This window comes from Marmota marmota, unplaced genomic scaffold (assembly GCF_001458135.2).
Source record: "Marmota marmota marmota unplaced genomic scaffold, marMar, whole genome shotgun sequence".
Lineage (NCBI taxonomy): Eukaryota > Metazoa > Chordata > Mammalia > Rodentia > Sciuridae > Marmota > Marmota marmota.
The window spans coordinates 37,094,509-37,110,418 of record NW_025999968.1 but is presented as its reverse complement, the minus strand read 5'-3'; the positions used below and the strand labels follow the sequence as shown (position 1 = coordinate 37,110,418).

At 34.0% G+C, this 15,910-nt stretch overlaps 1 protein-coding gene and 1 pseudogene across 1 annotated transcript in view; both read right to left on the bottom strand.

Annotated features, from left to right (window-relative positions):
* LOC107136100 (multidrug resistance-associated protein 1-like) overlaps positions 1 to 15,910 on the bottom strand; it is a 93,454-nt gene that overhangs the window by 36,367 nt on the left and 41,177 nt on the right. Inside the window, exons 10-15 of the mRNA XM_048803516.1 lie at positions 13,789 to 13,873; positions 13,620 to 13,686; positions 13,218 to 13,344; positions 8,162 to 8,338; positions 5,110 to 5,277; positions 3,269 to 3,431 (exon numbers count right to left, since the gene is read on the bottom strand). Coding sequence (XP_048659473.1) covers positions 3,269 to 3,431; positions 5,110 to 5,277; positions 8,162 to 8,338; positions 13,218 to 13,344; positions 13,620 to 13,686; positions 13,789 to 13,873 — 787 coding nt within the window. The remainder of the gene's footprint in view (positions 1 to 3,268; positions 3,432 to 5,109; positions 5,278 to 8,161; positions 8,339 to 13,217; positions 13,345 to 13,619; positions 13,687 to 13,788; positions 13,874 to 15,910) is intronic.
* On the bottom strand, positions 527 to 622 carry LOC125617033 (annotated as a pseudogene).

Here is a 15,910-nt window from a genome sequence, read left to right as displayed (position 1 = left end):
GAAGAGAGAGAGAGAGAGAGGAAGGAAGGAAGGAAGGAAGGAAGGAAGGAAGGAAGGAAGGAAAGAAAGAAAGAAAGAAAGAAAGAAAGAAAGAAAGAAAGAAAGAAAGAGAGAAAGAAAGAGAAAGAAAGAAAGAAAGAAAGAAAGAAAGAAAGAAAGAAAGAGAGAGAGAGAGAAAGAAAGAAAGAAAGAAAGAAAGAAAGAAAGAAAGAAAGAAAGAAAGAAAGAAAGAGAAAGAAATAAATTAAGTAGGTAGGTAGGAAGGAGAACACACATTGTTCAGTTTCACATCAGCCACCAGGAAAAACAGCTAGTTCAAGCCCTATATTTCATAAATAGGAAGAACCAAAAGAGTTCATTTCTGTGAAGACCAACATAGTGTTTCAGTGCAAGGACTAAATCTGAAGAGCTCCTGACTTCAGAACACTGTATTTCTCCACAATGTTGTGCTAACTTATACCCCAATTATAATGTCATATAACTTAATTTAAAATGAAGAATTATGTATCATTTAAAGGAATTTCTGAATAGTTTCAAAACCAAAAATGATGAATTATAATAGATGAAGACAGATCACAGGGTGATTTTACACTTGATCTTAGCCAAAAGGCCGAGAAGCGATTCACAGGGTGATTTTAAAACTGGGGATCACATTTCTCAAACTGCACTCCCTGCCAAATAGTTCTCTTCTCCTAAATCTTGGCCAAAAAAAGCCCTCAGATAGAATTTATCACTTATGCAAATAAATCTTCACAGACAGGCCTATATCTAACATCTGTATGAACCAGGGCAATAGTTCAAATGAAGGTCCACATACCCTCTAATCATTTTAAAGTTATAGATAGAACTAGCAGACTCTTAAATAAGTTCTACTGCTTACCATAACAAATATGCCTCCCCAAACACTTGGAAGAAAAGGTCAGGGGAGATGTTTGGATTCTTGACACTTTCCCCTACTGTGTACATAGCAGTCTTTGGTGAGGTAGTCCCTTAGCTCTCAATCTTTCCCACTCCAGTTCCACCCTAAAACAGGAGAGCTGCACACATGTTCAGTCCACATGTTCAGGCTCTACCCATCACCACCATCCCCAGGGGGGGGGAATTCTCAGGTCAAAAAGTTGTGCACGCCTGCACAACAGCTGGTTCTTTGCTGGAACAGACCCAAGGCAGATACAATTGTCCTGGTCCTAGGAGCAAAGAATTCTGGAATCTGAAGACAAATGAAGAGCGGTTAAGAAACAGCAAGTGGAGAGGGCTCAGGTGGTGGATGCAATCTCTCGACTAGAAAGTCAGGCACGAAAGGCAGAACAGAGACTCTATAAGGCATCAAGTACTAACCTAAGTGTAAAGGTAGTACTGCAGGAATATCACACTGGATGTAACTGAGTTTGAAGCTATTATTTAATGAGGAATTTCATATCATTGAAATCTATTTCTGCCCTGATTTCACAGTAAGCAAAAGAAATCATACCATATATGGCTAACCTTCGCAGGTTATCTATCTATTTATTATGAGTAAAGTATTTTTATGGGTTTTTACTAGATAAAAATACTAGATACTAGATTTTTAAAAAGCCTTTATATTTTCATCTAGCATCCAAATAAATTAAAATCCCAGAAATATTCAATTTCAAACATATTCTATTCCTAGTACCCAAACTCTCTTTACTTTCTATCTTCCTGAATTCTAACACAAAATGCAAAAATATTGAAGTCATTAGGAAAAAAAAAAGTTCAAATTATACATTTCTAATGGCATATTTCTGGAGAATTGGTAGTATCTGTTAGGATAATTCTAAGAATAACATTGCTTTTAACCTGTTACTGTAGAGGACACATAAATACATAAAAAACATACAAATGCAGAGAAGGTGTGGCATTTGTATGCCAAAAGAGATTTGAAAAATAGCAAACCCACAATTTTTAAATGGTCCACTGTTCATACTTTGCAGTAAATTAACTATGGAATTAAAAACATATTCTGTTTGATTCTGGAGATATCTTTTCCAATATAATATAATCTATATTTTATGTGACTTTCAATAAATGGCAAAAAAAAAAAAGACACTGGCTCATAGTGTTGTAAATCATCCTGTTTACTTCTGAAGAGACACACATTTTGATGCAGTTATTTAATAAACATCTAGCTGGCACTTGTCATTTGTTTGCTTGTGGCTTCCTCTGTGGTGAGGACAGAGAAAATGATAAGACTCCTTCCTTCTGGAGATGCACCGTGTATTTTTAAATATATGCACAAATAGAATATTTATAATATGAGAAGTAAAATCAGGGAATTGAAAAAAATAGAACTCAATTTGTGTGTCTTAGCTAAGGTTCAAAAAAAAAGACAACTGAAAAATGACTTTATTTTTGGATTTCATGACATTAAAATAATAATTGATCTTGTTTTAAACCAGTTTCATATTCTATGGCATTTATATACAGGTCAAGGATAAAGTGAGTTTAGACTAGATATTGAGTCATTTAGAAAATACAGAGACATATCACTGTATGTCATGAAATTACAAAATAATCCAGAAAAGGCCCAGGAAAATGATCAGGCTCTGATGGTCTACATGAAAAACCAACTAAAGCTTTAAAAAGAGATGATGTGACATCCCACTTTCAGAGCAGGCAAGGACTGATTTCTGTGAAATACTAAAATAAAGCTGGATTTCAAACATCCCTGTGTCCTAAGCATTCAACGGGGATGGAACCACTTCTTTTATTTTAAAAAGTCTATGAATCTGATTTTCAAATTCCATGACTATAGTTACAAAAATTAGTGAATAAAACCAATTTCTAACTCTTCAAAGTTAAGCTGATATGTTTCCCTGTATTATTATTTTTTTTGTGCATCCAATAATTTACCTGAAATGTTTCAAATAATTACTTTTTGTTCCTTGTGGATTTATGCTTTAAACTTTGTGTTCTAAATGTTAAAGACAGAATGTTTTGACCCATTATATTCTAGACTAGACTAGAATTTATAAATCATCTAATCTCTTTATAGATGAAGAAACAGACACTGGTGCATTTATATTTATTCTTAAAAGCCATAGAGGAGTTGATGTTTAACTGGTCTATCTCATTGTCTTTGTTTCTTTCCTATTGAAATAAAGGAGCCCCGCCCTTGACTTTAGCAGGATCAATGAAAAAGAAATGTACAGCAAGAGATTAGGTAATTAATAGACTATTATTAATTAATAATTAATTCAAAATGCATAGGCATATTATGTCTTAGGCTTATTTTTTATTGTATCCTTACCTTTTTCTTGTCCACTGAAAACCTGAAGCAAATTATGGATGTTTTGGGTTTTCGATAGCAGCTCCTGGTATGTTCCCATTTGTGCTACCCTGCCACTTTCCATCACGACAATAAAATCCACGTGTGGCAGAAGTGTGAGGTTGTGTGTGACTAAAATACGAGTCTGAAACACAAAGTATTTTATTCTATAGGTTACAAAACATGGCATAAATAGGGCTGGGGATGTAGCTCAGTGGTGGACCGTTTTCCTGGCATGTGTGAGGCTCTGGGTTAGCTCTCCAGAAAAAACTGAAAAACAAACAAACAAACAAAGGCACATTTTTTTTTTTTTTTACTAAAGTCACTTTTTTTGGTCTTTAGTATTCGTGAGTGTAATTTTTGTAGGTGACAATTGAACACAGCATCCATACTGTCTCCTAGACATACTGCTAGATCAGAAAATATCTTACAAATGTAATTTTAATCCTTTGATTAGGGTACTGTTCAGTCATTAGAAATTAATTGATTTCATAGCAAATTTAAAATAATTTCATATCTGTCACTTCTGCTTAATGTTAGGGTTTAGATTGGGTGTCCCCAAAAGTTCACGTGTGAGAAAATGCAAGCAGATTCAGAGGTGAAATGATTGGGTTATGAGAGCCTTGACCCAATCGGTGAATGAATCTCCTGATGGGAATTAACTGAAATCAGGCAGGGTGTGGCTGGAGGAGGTGGGTCAGTGGGGATGTGCCTTTGGGGTATATATTTTGTATTGGTGAGTGGAATTTCTCTCAGCTTTCTGATTGCCATATGAGCTTCTTCCCTCCACCACAATCCTCCATCATGATGTTTTGCTTCACCTCAAACCATGAGGAATGGAGATGGCTATTGACTGAGACCTCTGAAACCATGAGACCCCAAATAAACTTCTTCTCCTTAAAATTGTTCTTGTCCGATCTTTTAGTCACAGTAGCAAAAACCTGACTAAAACATTTGCCTTTAAAAAAAAATGCCACCGTTAAAAAATGTGTTTTGTTCAAATTACAATTAATAAATTTTATGTTTTAATCTTTCATATTATTATACACATATAAATACAAGTGAATGAGAAGTTTTTATCTTGGGTTCATCTCAGTAAATCAAGAAATTTTTACATTATTTACTGAGATAAATATTTTAGAATTTTACATATATTTTCCAGAATGCTACATATTAACAAATCTACAAACATATTATCATGGAATGATTGTGATTATGTGGTCAGACAGACTTTGAAAAATGTTTGCTATTTTTAAGTTGAGAAACTTAAATCAGGTCAATTTAGAGTATGATTTCCTTCATATGTAAAATAGGAGTAATGATAATACCTATCTTAGAGAATTGCTATAAGAACTGAAGACACTAATTTAAAGAGTCAAACATATAATGCACTTGGTAAATATTAATTTCTATTTTCTTGGCCCCATTACAAAATGATGGAATCATTATTATTGCTATGTTTGTAATACCAAATTTTAAGTAAAATGAATCTATTTTTTTAAAAAGTAGTACATACCAAAATACCATTTTTCAAATAAAGTTAACTAAACTAATTATAATTCATACTCCCCCTTAGAGTAAGGTAATTGTTAATGAGGTAACTACCTTATGTACATACTTATTACTGATATAAAGTTATGCAAAAAATCTCAAAAATGATCATTGAAATTTACCTCTTAAAGGGCAATACAAATATCTTATCTTTTCATGTGAAAGTTGACTATTTTGCTTAAACAAATGGGCAAGATAATTGGAATAGTAGGCACAGTGCTAAGCAGATTATCCTCCCTTTGATTTCAAGGCAAAAATGATACTATGAGTACCTTGTTTTTCAAAAGGCCCGAGGACCCTATTACTTTTTCAAAGAGCTGTTTTCCGACGTGAACATCCACAGCAGACAAGGGATCATCCAGGAGGTAGATGTCAGCCCCACTGTAGACAGCTCTGGCCAGACTTACTCGTTGCTTCTGACCTCCACTTATATTCACACCCTGAGTATGGAATAGAAGTTACATCTAAGTGCTCTTTCATAGCAAGGACAAGATAACAACCCAACATGAACACTCAAAACTTTATCAATTATTTCCTAGTCTTATCTCCATCCCATTTCCTAGTTCTACTAACTTGGGAAAATTAACAATTACGTCTACCTCCTTTTAACTACTTACTCTCAAAAGAAGAGGCTACCAATTAAGGAAAGAAGAATTTTCAAAGCTCTATGTCTGAAAAGTTATGCCTGTAGAATATTAAACAAGATATCTGGCTGCCAACTATATACTGACACTAAGTGATCATTTTTAAATTGACACATAGGAAATCGAGAATAATGGCTAAATTACCAAAGCTGTAATCAACATGTCCTATTTTCTCCTGTAGAAAGATTAGTGCAAGTCTTGTTGGCAAAAGGACAACTCCAAGAAGCAAAAGTAAGGAATATACATCACTATATGAAAATTAAAGCTGACACATACAGCTATGTATAGAGAATTATGGGGTAAGGCACCCAATTCACTTGATTCATTTATGTTTAGTGTTTACTGATCTTATTTTAAAGCTCTCAATGCAACGCAGAACTTAGCCAACGGCCTACAATTGCAAAATGATATTGCTTCTTTGCATTTAACAATCGTCCTGTTACTCAACAGATATCTTCTCAATATGATTATATTCTGGGGGCTATGCTAGCCCTTCAGACTCAAAGATAATAAGGGAGTTGAGCATGAAAATGTATATATTAAGGAATGTGGTTCACATGTGTGTATGATGTGTGCATTTGTTTGCATGTAATTATGGTAGCCCCTGACTCATATTTTGGGAGAATTCAATAAAGTGTGTAAAAATATTCCTAAATCCAACGCTGAGTGTGGACACCGTTGGCATTTGGTATTATTACCCAATTACTCCTCCTCTAATTCATCTTCTGACATGTCGCCACTTATCCTGTAATTATATTACCATCTTGCTTAAATACCTTGGATTCCCACATCTCACTCTTCCATCATCCATGAGCAAAAGCATCTTTCTCAGTCTAAGTGCTTTTATTATGGTATTAATACCCCCCTTCTACCTCTATCCCAATGATGCCCTCAAGTGAATATGATTGACTGAGCAGATTGACCTACCCTTTCATAGTAGACCCAAGGATGTTCATTCTGCTGGGGAGCCCACAGTTTTTCTTTTCAATTTGAAGGATACCCTAAAAAGTTCTCTTGGACAGCAACCTCTCTCTCAGTGTATTGAGTATAATGATGTCTTCCCTCCCTTCCCATTTTGCAGAACATTGTTTATTCAGCCCAGTCTCATAGTCTCTCATGAGCCTATCAGCTCCCACCTAGTTCATCCTTTATTCCAAATACTTAGTGTATGACACCAGATAATGAATAAATATTGGTAAAGACAATTGATTAAAACTGTTGGTAGTGTTCGGCTAGATTACAAATTACTTGAAGGCAGGGTGACAGCTCTCTCACTTACCATCTTATACCCCAAAGCAGAATCAGAGTATATAATAAATTCATAAATGTTTGTGTTTAATTAAAAAATGTCAAAGGAAAAGATCATTGAAAGAAAAGGAAAACTCTATAGTCATTGTCTTGGTTATCTCATAAACAGCTGCAAATAGATTTCCTTATGAAGTATTCAATTCCATGTTTGTTTTAAAATACATCATATCACATTGAGAAAAAGCTAATTAAATGAAGCAGGAATTATAAATAGTAATATCATTTAGTTCCTATACTAAATCAGTATATCCAATTTTGAATTTTTTTTCCTTTTTAAATTCTTTATTGTTACATACAATCAGATATTCATATTTTTAGAGACAGTTTTCTCAGGGTGTTTTTTTAGTATGCACTAACAAGTTTGAAGAAATCACATTTCTGCATGATTTTAGCTATGGCATCATTTTGATCAGGGATAATGAAGATGCCCAGAAAAATCCAGGGGTTTGAAAAAAATAATAAATCTATTTAATATTATTGAAAAATTAAATCTACAAAATAGCAGACTATGAAGGAAGCCAGTCTTATTTAGAAAATCAGTTTTGGTTCCTTCTGGATTTTATAGATTTCTACTTCCTACAATTTTGTTGCATACCATATTTTATTTATCAATGTATAAAATTGCCTATGCCTGCTTCCTTTTCAGATATTTGAAGTACTCAGTAAAGACTATTTATTCATCCTTATATCCTCATGGATTGTAGACCTCAAGGATACTTCCACATTCATGCTTAAATGAAGATTTTTGTTACTGGTCAGGGATAATAAATTATTTAGGGGTTCATACTTAGTGATATATATATATATATATATATATATATATATATATAAAGTCTGAAATACTGAGCAGAGTAATGATTATTCATTAACACAATGTAAATAAAATAGAACAAACAGTGAGATGACTGGGAAACAAGTCCCTTTTAAGCAGGAATAAGCCAATGTAGAGCAGGCACATTAACAAATGTCATCTCAGAACCTCCATAGAACCAGAGCTTGGTGCTCTGATGCTCCTTTCCTGATTGGCCTTATTCAGAGAAAAAGAAAAAAAAAAAAAAAAAACTCTTTAGAAGGAGAACAGCATTGTGCTAGGAACTAAAACAAAAATGTTGACAATCTAGTTGGCGGACTTTAATTCCACCCCCATGGATACTAACAAATGAATTGTTTTTTAATCTGTTTTCTATGTAGCTAATTATAAATAATTTTTTGCCCTTAATACTGCCATCTTCTTCACAGGAATTCTATAATGAGTTTTTAAAAATTGTAGTTGGGTAACTCTCCAAGACCTCAATAAAAAGACTATTAACATTTTATTAGTATAGCTGAATGCTATTTTATTCCTGCATATGATAAATTATATTTTCCTTACTCTTTCTCCAATCTCAGTTTGATCTCCGTTTGGTAACTGCTCCAAGTCAGGAAGGAGAGCACAGGCTTCCAATATTCGTTCATAAAACTGCTTCTGCATGATGGAGCCAAAGAGAATGTTTTCTTGCAAAATGCAATTCTGAATCCAGGCCTGCTGGGAAACATACGCCACAGAGCCCTAAAGAAAGAAAGAAAGAAAGGAGTATTCTTAACAAGGAAAGAGGAGAATTTGCATGCACCACATTAAAGTATACACAGTCCATGGGTTCTGTGCATGCACACAAGTATGTACACACACATACAATTTTAAATCTAGGTTATTTCCCTACATGTAAACATACAGATCATTGTATCCTATTTTAAGATTATATCTGTTTATTAGCAGTCCCTTCAAATGAGTTAATTTGTGCTTTTTACTTACTTTCACTTTAGCTTCCATCACACTTATATGTCTTTAAGATTAAGATTTAATCTTTTATATTAAGATTTTCTGGAAGCAGATGCTAAATGTGTTATTTTCTAGGGCTACCAATAACAAGGTACCATTGACTGAGTGGCTTAAATAATAGAAATTTATCTTCTCACAATTCTGGAGGCTAGAAATTCAACATCAAAGTGTCAGCAGGGTTGTCCCTTCTGAGGCCTTTCACTTGGGTTGTGGATGATGGCCTTTTCCCTTCTTTACATGACATTCACTTTGTGTATGTGTCTGCATTCTAATCTCCTCTTCCTAAAAGAACTTCCGTCATATTCAGTTAGGGTCCAACCTAATGAGATTATTTTAACTTGATCAACTCTTCAAAAATCCTGTGTCCAAATGCTATCATATTTTAAATTACTGAGGATTAGAACATCAACATACAATTTGGGGGGCACACAATTCACTCTATAACAGAGACAGAATTTGAGGTGCATATTGTATATTGTATATTGGGGCTCAACCCCATGGAAAGAAAGGAGAACAGAACAGTAGGTAGAGGGAAACGTCATACTGTGATTCAGGCCTGATAAAGCTGTGGCCAACCTTCCAGAGCTTTGGAGGAATGTTGTCCATTAGTTGTCCCATGTTAGACTGAAAAAGAGTAGGATCTTGGGCTGGGTCAAGGCCAACCCTGATGGAGCTGACATTCGGACCATGTATTTCCACAACAGGCAGCAAGTTCTTTTTAAAAGGGTGTCCTGACAGCACACATCCATGTCTTATACATTGATTATTACTCCTGAATTCATTTTTTGATTATTTATGGCTTGAAATGATCCCTAAACATGTGGCAATTTACTCCATCAAATGTCCTTTTAACTAACCCTTCTTTTCTGGAAAAGAATCTATAATATTTGAACCAGAGACCCACCTTTCATTCTGACCCCTGGATTCTATCCAAACATTGATTTTGGAGTATCTTAAATACTGCCTGCTTTATAACAATAGCAAATGTTTAAAGTACTTTCTGAGATAGGCATATATGCAACTATTAGCCTTTTGATTTCAACCAACCACTTTAAAGATCAAAGATTAACGTTTAATTCTTCTTTGTTGAGCATGTAAGACACAGAATGGCTTTTGATCAAAAACAGTATAGTTCTGATCTGACCTGATCTTGAACACAAGAGTAATTGCTCTGGAATTGCATTGTGAAGGGAATAATCTGAACTTTGATTAGAATAGCCTATGAAATCAACCCACAGGTGAAAAATATTTTGAATGCTTGTGGCATATTAAGCAAGTTAAGCAGAAAAGAGAATAAATTAAAGAACATAGAAGAAAAGATTGAAGAATATGAAAAAAAACATAATTTAAAACAAAAACTACATGGTCTCACATTGCTATTGCAGGGATTGAAACTGGATAATCAGTTTTTAAAAAGATGTAAATATTTTCTTTTATTGTTATTATAATTATTATTGGCCTCCCACAAAGGGAAATGCATTTTGCTTCATACATAATAATGAAACTACAATTGAATTTTTGGTAATGCAAAATGACCTTCAGATCTCTAATATTCTATCAAAGAACACTGAATACTGAATATTCCATATGAATGACATCTGATGTGAGCCCTTGATACAGAATAGGGGATCCTAGAGAGTCTTAGAGTTTGACTATTATGATATAAAATATGCCTCAAAAAAGTAATCATACTCTGAATGCTACACACAGAAAAGCACTTTTTTATTTTATTTTTTGTACTAGGGTTTGAACCCAGGGGCACTTAGCTACTGAGCCAAATCCCCAGACCTTTTTAGTTTTTATTTTGAGATAGGGTCTTGCTAAATTGCTTAGGGTCTTGCTAAGGTTCTGAGGCTGCCCTTGAATTTATAATCCTCTGGCTTCAGACTCCCTGGACCTGGAATTATGGGCATGAGTCACTATACCCAGCTCACAAAAGCACTTTTTTTTCCCTCCATGGTGCTGGGGATTGAACTCATGGCCTTGTGCATTCAAGGAGAACACTCTACCAACTGAGCTAAATCCCCAGCCCTACAAAGAAACTTTTTAAACTCTAAATGTTAAATTGGTCATGCCATTATAATGATCACTTCATTTATATAGTGCTTATCAATATGATACTTATACATTTGTGATAAAATATTGGGGAAATAATTCAGAGTGTAATATGTCAAATCCTGCGATAGATCCAAAACAAATACTTCTGAAGATCAAGCAACCACTTATATAGAGAGATTATAGCTTCTATCTTGGACACCTACAGTTTAAAAAACAGGTGGGGGTCCCTCTGCTTTACCATTCACAATGGCATTGATATGGTTTATTTTATTACAATGAACACGTTTTTTTAATTTAAAACACTCAAAAATGTCAGAAAGAATCCCTATGTCTTACCATAAAAACCTCAACAATCAAAATGAAAATGCTAGTCATTAATATTCATAGGGAGCCAGCTGACTGTACCATAAACTAACTAGGTCTTGGTATATCCTCTCATTTTAATCATTACCCCGGGCCTTTTGCTCATTGTCATTATTAATGCATTATGTAAAACCTAGAATTGATATTATTTTTATGTTTATCAATTCCTAATTCTTTTCAAGATCAAATAAAGACTACCTCTTCTCTGATTCTTTTTCTTACCCTTCAAAACAGAATTTTTGTTTTTTTTTTTTTTTGTCGTTGTTGTTATGTGTGTGCTTTCATTCATTTTTAATAACTTGTCATAACTGACTTTGGTATTTACCTCAGTTGACTATGATCTCTGAAAAAAGAGAAACATATCTTGTTCATGTTTGTTACTCTAGTACTATGCTATAGATGCATAGTATGTGCTTCATAGCTGCTTATTGAAAATAGCTGAAAATACTAAATGAAAATGAAATTACTATGATCCTCATTATGTTTGCAAAGAACATTCATTGGTCCAAGAAAAGTTATAGATATCTTGAACTATATGGAAAGAGCTGATTGCAATCATTACGAAGAACTCAGGGCTAAAAGATGGTATACTTAAATTCAAAATCCTATTTTGATTTTTCTTTTAAACTGATGGATGGTGCAGCATGTCTACATGGTTGTTTGTTGCTAAACTTTATATAATGTGTGGTTTCAATTCAGCTTGAAAAATAATCTCACTACATGTAGCAGTACATTATATGTACATTATATGTGATGTTAGTATTTCTGCTTTGAATCCTTGATATTGCAATGGAATTCCTACTTTATTAAATGTATTTGATATGCTAGTTATTGTGCCCGATTTTAAACTTTTTTTTGCTTTCTCCCTTTTCTGGTTGTGCACTTCCTTTTACAACAAGCCTCTAGAAACAGATAGTCTCTGAGAATTACTGAGCTGTTTGTAATGCAGATGTACTTAGGGAGTATGTAAAATAATCATTTTAACAAAAGAAATAGATATTTAAAATTTAATACTAACTCCGGGAAAAGGGTCCATTGTGTAAAACATAGTTTATCTTTGGATTCAATGTTTGTCTTTGGTTTTACAAAGTAGCTTGTAGTTTCAGTATTTTCTACATAATATGGTAAAATGTAGAGCAATTGCAATGCATCAATAAAATGGGTAAATTTTCTGAAAAAAAATAGTAGTACTTATTAAGTGTAATCTTATCTGAAAAAATTATAGGGATTATATTTGATCCTACACTAGGTAACAATAAAGCTTAGAGAAAACAGAATAATACAAGTTAAGTCATAAAGACTAGGATCAATAAAGTTATAAGGATATGAGGAAATATATGTTATGAGGAAAGAAAAAAGGAGTTGATAGAGTTGATTTTTTCCAGGGAGGAAAAAAAAAGTAAGGGTAAAGAGGAACTGGTCTCAGATGCATAAAGTTTCTTCCTTGTTAGAGGTGAGAAGGAGGAACTGGGCTAATATTTTACCTGAGGGTTAATTGGGTTCAAGGAAAAACTCACAGGGTAGTCTAATATTTCAAAACCATTAAGAACTTGTTGAGACAGTGTGATGGTGCATATGTGTAATCCTAGAGACTCAGGAGGCTGAGACAGTAGGATCACAGGTTTAAGATCACAGCCTCAACAACTTAGCCAGGCCCTAATTTGAATTTTTATCTACTTCTAAGAGTAGAATAAATATCTGAGAATAGATTCTCTATAATTCAGTGACTGAATATTTAATATAAGCTATTAATATTATTTATTATTTTTTCTGAGGTTTCTTTTAGGCCACAGATACCACCCATGAGCAACTAGCTAGAAGACTTCTTAGAAATGGAATGGCCATAATTACTTACGGAAACTTGTAATGAATGGTAATTAGAAAACTAATCAAATTACAGTATAAATCAAATTCATTTCTTTATAATTGGTTGCAATTTGGTTAATGTCATCAAACAATTACTATAAGCATTTATAAATGATTTGCTGAAGAACTTAGAGGACAGATCTCTGTTACTAATCTATCCATAGCTAATCGATTTTTATGGATATTGAAATGTTTGTTATAAACTAGAAATACCCATTAAATTCTTGAATCTTCAATTTAATTTGATAAATTCTTATTGAAACTAATGACAAATTGGTTATGGCCACTTCTACAAGATTTTGAAAGAACACGTCAGTGCTACCTTTCTCTGGACGACTCCTGTAAGCTTCTGCATTTCCCCCAGGATGGCAGACAGCACAGAGGACTTCCCAGACCCAACGTGCCCTACAATTGCCACCAAAGCTCCTTCAGGAATCTTCATGTTCAAGCTGTATGATGAAAAAAGGGGAGAGATGATGGAGGGATTTTTCACATTTTTCTACAAACACTTAGGCTTCCAAATTGCAAAAAACAGGTGAACTGTAAAGTCCTGAGAGAGGAAACAAACAGAAAAAAATCACTAAGAAAATGAAAGGTACAATGAAGGGTTAAAAAAATCTTATTCACTATATTAATTTGTTAAACTCTAAAAAATGAAAGTTGACATAATTATAGAATCCAATACTAAAATAATTTTTCAAATGTGCCTCAAATCAAGACTTACTCTTTTAGTACTGGAATCCCTGTTTTATCCCAGGAGAAAGAGGCATTAGTAAACCCAATGGCATGATCTAGGAAAAAATAAATAAATCCAATAATGCATTTTGGATTAGAACTGATTACCTTGAACCCAGAAGTCTAATAAATATTGAAGGTAATGAGTAAGTGCTGACCTCCTATGTAGTTTGTTTCAATATTTCGAAGAGAAAGCTCCTCAGAGTTGAGAAAGTCTTCCAAACGACACAATGATATCCTTGTCTATCAAAACAGACATACACAGGATCTATCTGTTGTTGAAGCAAAATGTAAACTAAAAAGCTCTTACTGTAACATACAGACTGAATAAATATTTTAGATGCAATTTCAAAATATTGATACAAATAGAGCAAGCATAGTTTGAATTGTTTTAATGATATAAACAAGTTCATCCTTAAAGAGCAGTTTCAAGGGTCAAAGATCAAAACACACATCATCTTTGAAGGAAGGCAAGAAAAGCAGCAGTAAATATTCCTCTCTTTTATTGTATAAAAACATAATTAATCAATAATTATAGAAATATTAATTTTCTACCCTTGCTGAGGTAAAATTGATAAAATTACATATATTTAAAATGTATAACAGCATGCTTTAATATACCTATACTTTTTAAATGATTATCACAATAAAACTAATTAACATATCCATCACCTCACACAGCTATTTTTTTCTGTATGTAGTGAGAATATTTAACATCTAATCTCTCAGCAAATTTAAAAAATATAAAATACATTATTATTAATCAGAATCACCACGCTGAGTATCAACTCTCCAAAACTCATTCATCTTACAAGTTTGTACAGTTTGATCAACATCTCTCCATTTTTTCCCTGGCACCTCCCAACCTCTTGTAACCACTCTTCTACTCTGTGTTTCTACAACTTTTTTAGATTTCACATGTAGGGGAGATAATGCAGTATTTGTATTTATGTGTCTGGCTTATTTCACTTAGCATAATGTTCTTCCATGTTTTCAAAAATGGCAGGATATCCTTCTTTTTCATGGTTGAACAATAATTCCTCTATGTATGTGTGTGTGTGTGTGTGTGTGTGTGTGTGTGTATGTGAGAGAGAGAGAGAGAGAGAGAGAGTATGTGTGTGTACTACTTTTTCTTATACATTCATCTATCAATGGACACTCAGCTTGTTTTTATGTGGCTGTGGATAATACTGTAATTAATATGGACGTACAAACATTTTCTCAAGATAGTAATTTTATTTCCTTTAGATAAATAAAAATAAGTACCAAAAGGGAGACTGCTAGATCATATGGTGGTTCTATTTTTATTTTTTTAGGAAATTTCCATGCCACTTTCCATAATGACTGTACCAATGTACATTCCCATTAACAGTGTGCCAGCATCCCCTTTTTCCATATCCTCATCAGCATTTTTTATTATTTTTTGACTTTTTGATGATAACCATCTTAATAGGCATGAGGTGATAACTCACAATGATTTAGAAAGATTAGATTTTAAAAGAAACTTCAGGTTGATGTATCAATTGGGCTTCCAACAATAAACAAATGCATGGTTTTGGCAATAAAAGCAATCAATTATAGGAAAAGAATTATAAAATATTGAGCTACTATTAAGATAAATAACCCCCCCCCCCGAAACTGAGTACATGAAATCTCCAGTACATTTTTATTTTGAATTAGAAGACATCTATTGTTAACATCAAAGATGTAACTGGGCTATGGTTTCCTTTATCGAGTACATCATATCAATACACACTGCTGCTGCAGCTTTTTCTTTCCTTTAGACAATTTTTTAAAATTTAAATGAAGGCAGCAGTAAGCCACTAGATCTTTAACACTTTGAGATATCAGACCTTTAGCTAGATTCCAGTTTTAAAAGCAAATCCAAACCATTACTTTAAGAACTAACATTTTCTTCAAGTGAAGTGTGCTGTGGAAATAAGAGTTAAAAGCATCACATCCAAGGTACTTCTGTGCCCTCTGTTGGTTATTCTAAGGAAGATAATATGAAGAAGATAGGCTGTAACAAGAATGACTTAATTGGGTGACCATCCACAGAGCAGGCCCAGCGGCCTGCTGAGGGGCAGAGCTGCCCCCCACCCCCAGCGCCTGCCAGGTAGGCGGAACGGTGACCACCGGCAGAAAAGGCCCAGTGGCCCACGGCTGAACAGAGCTTCCAATCACTCCTGCAAGGTAGGCGGGCTTGCGACCCACCAGCAGAAGAGGAGCAGCGGCCTGCTGAGAGGCAGAGCCGCCCCCTCCCCCTGCGCTGGCAAGGTA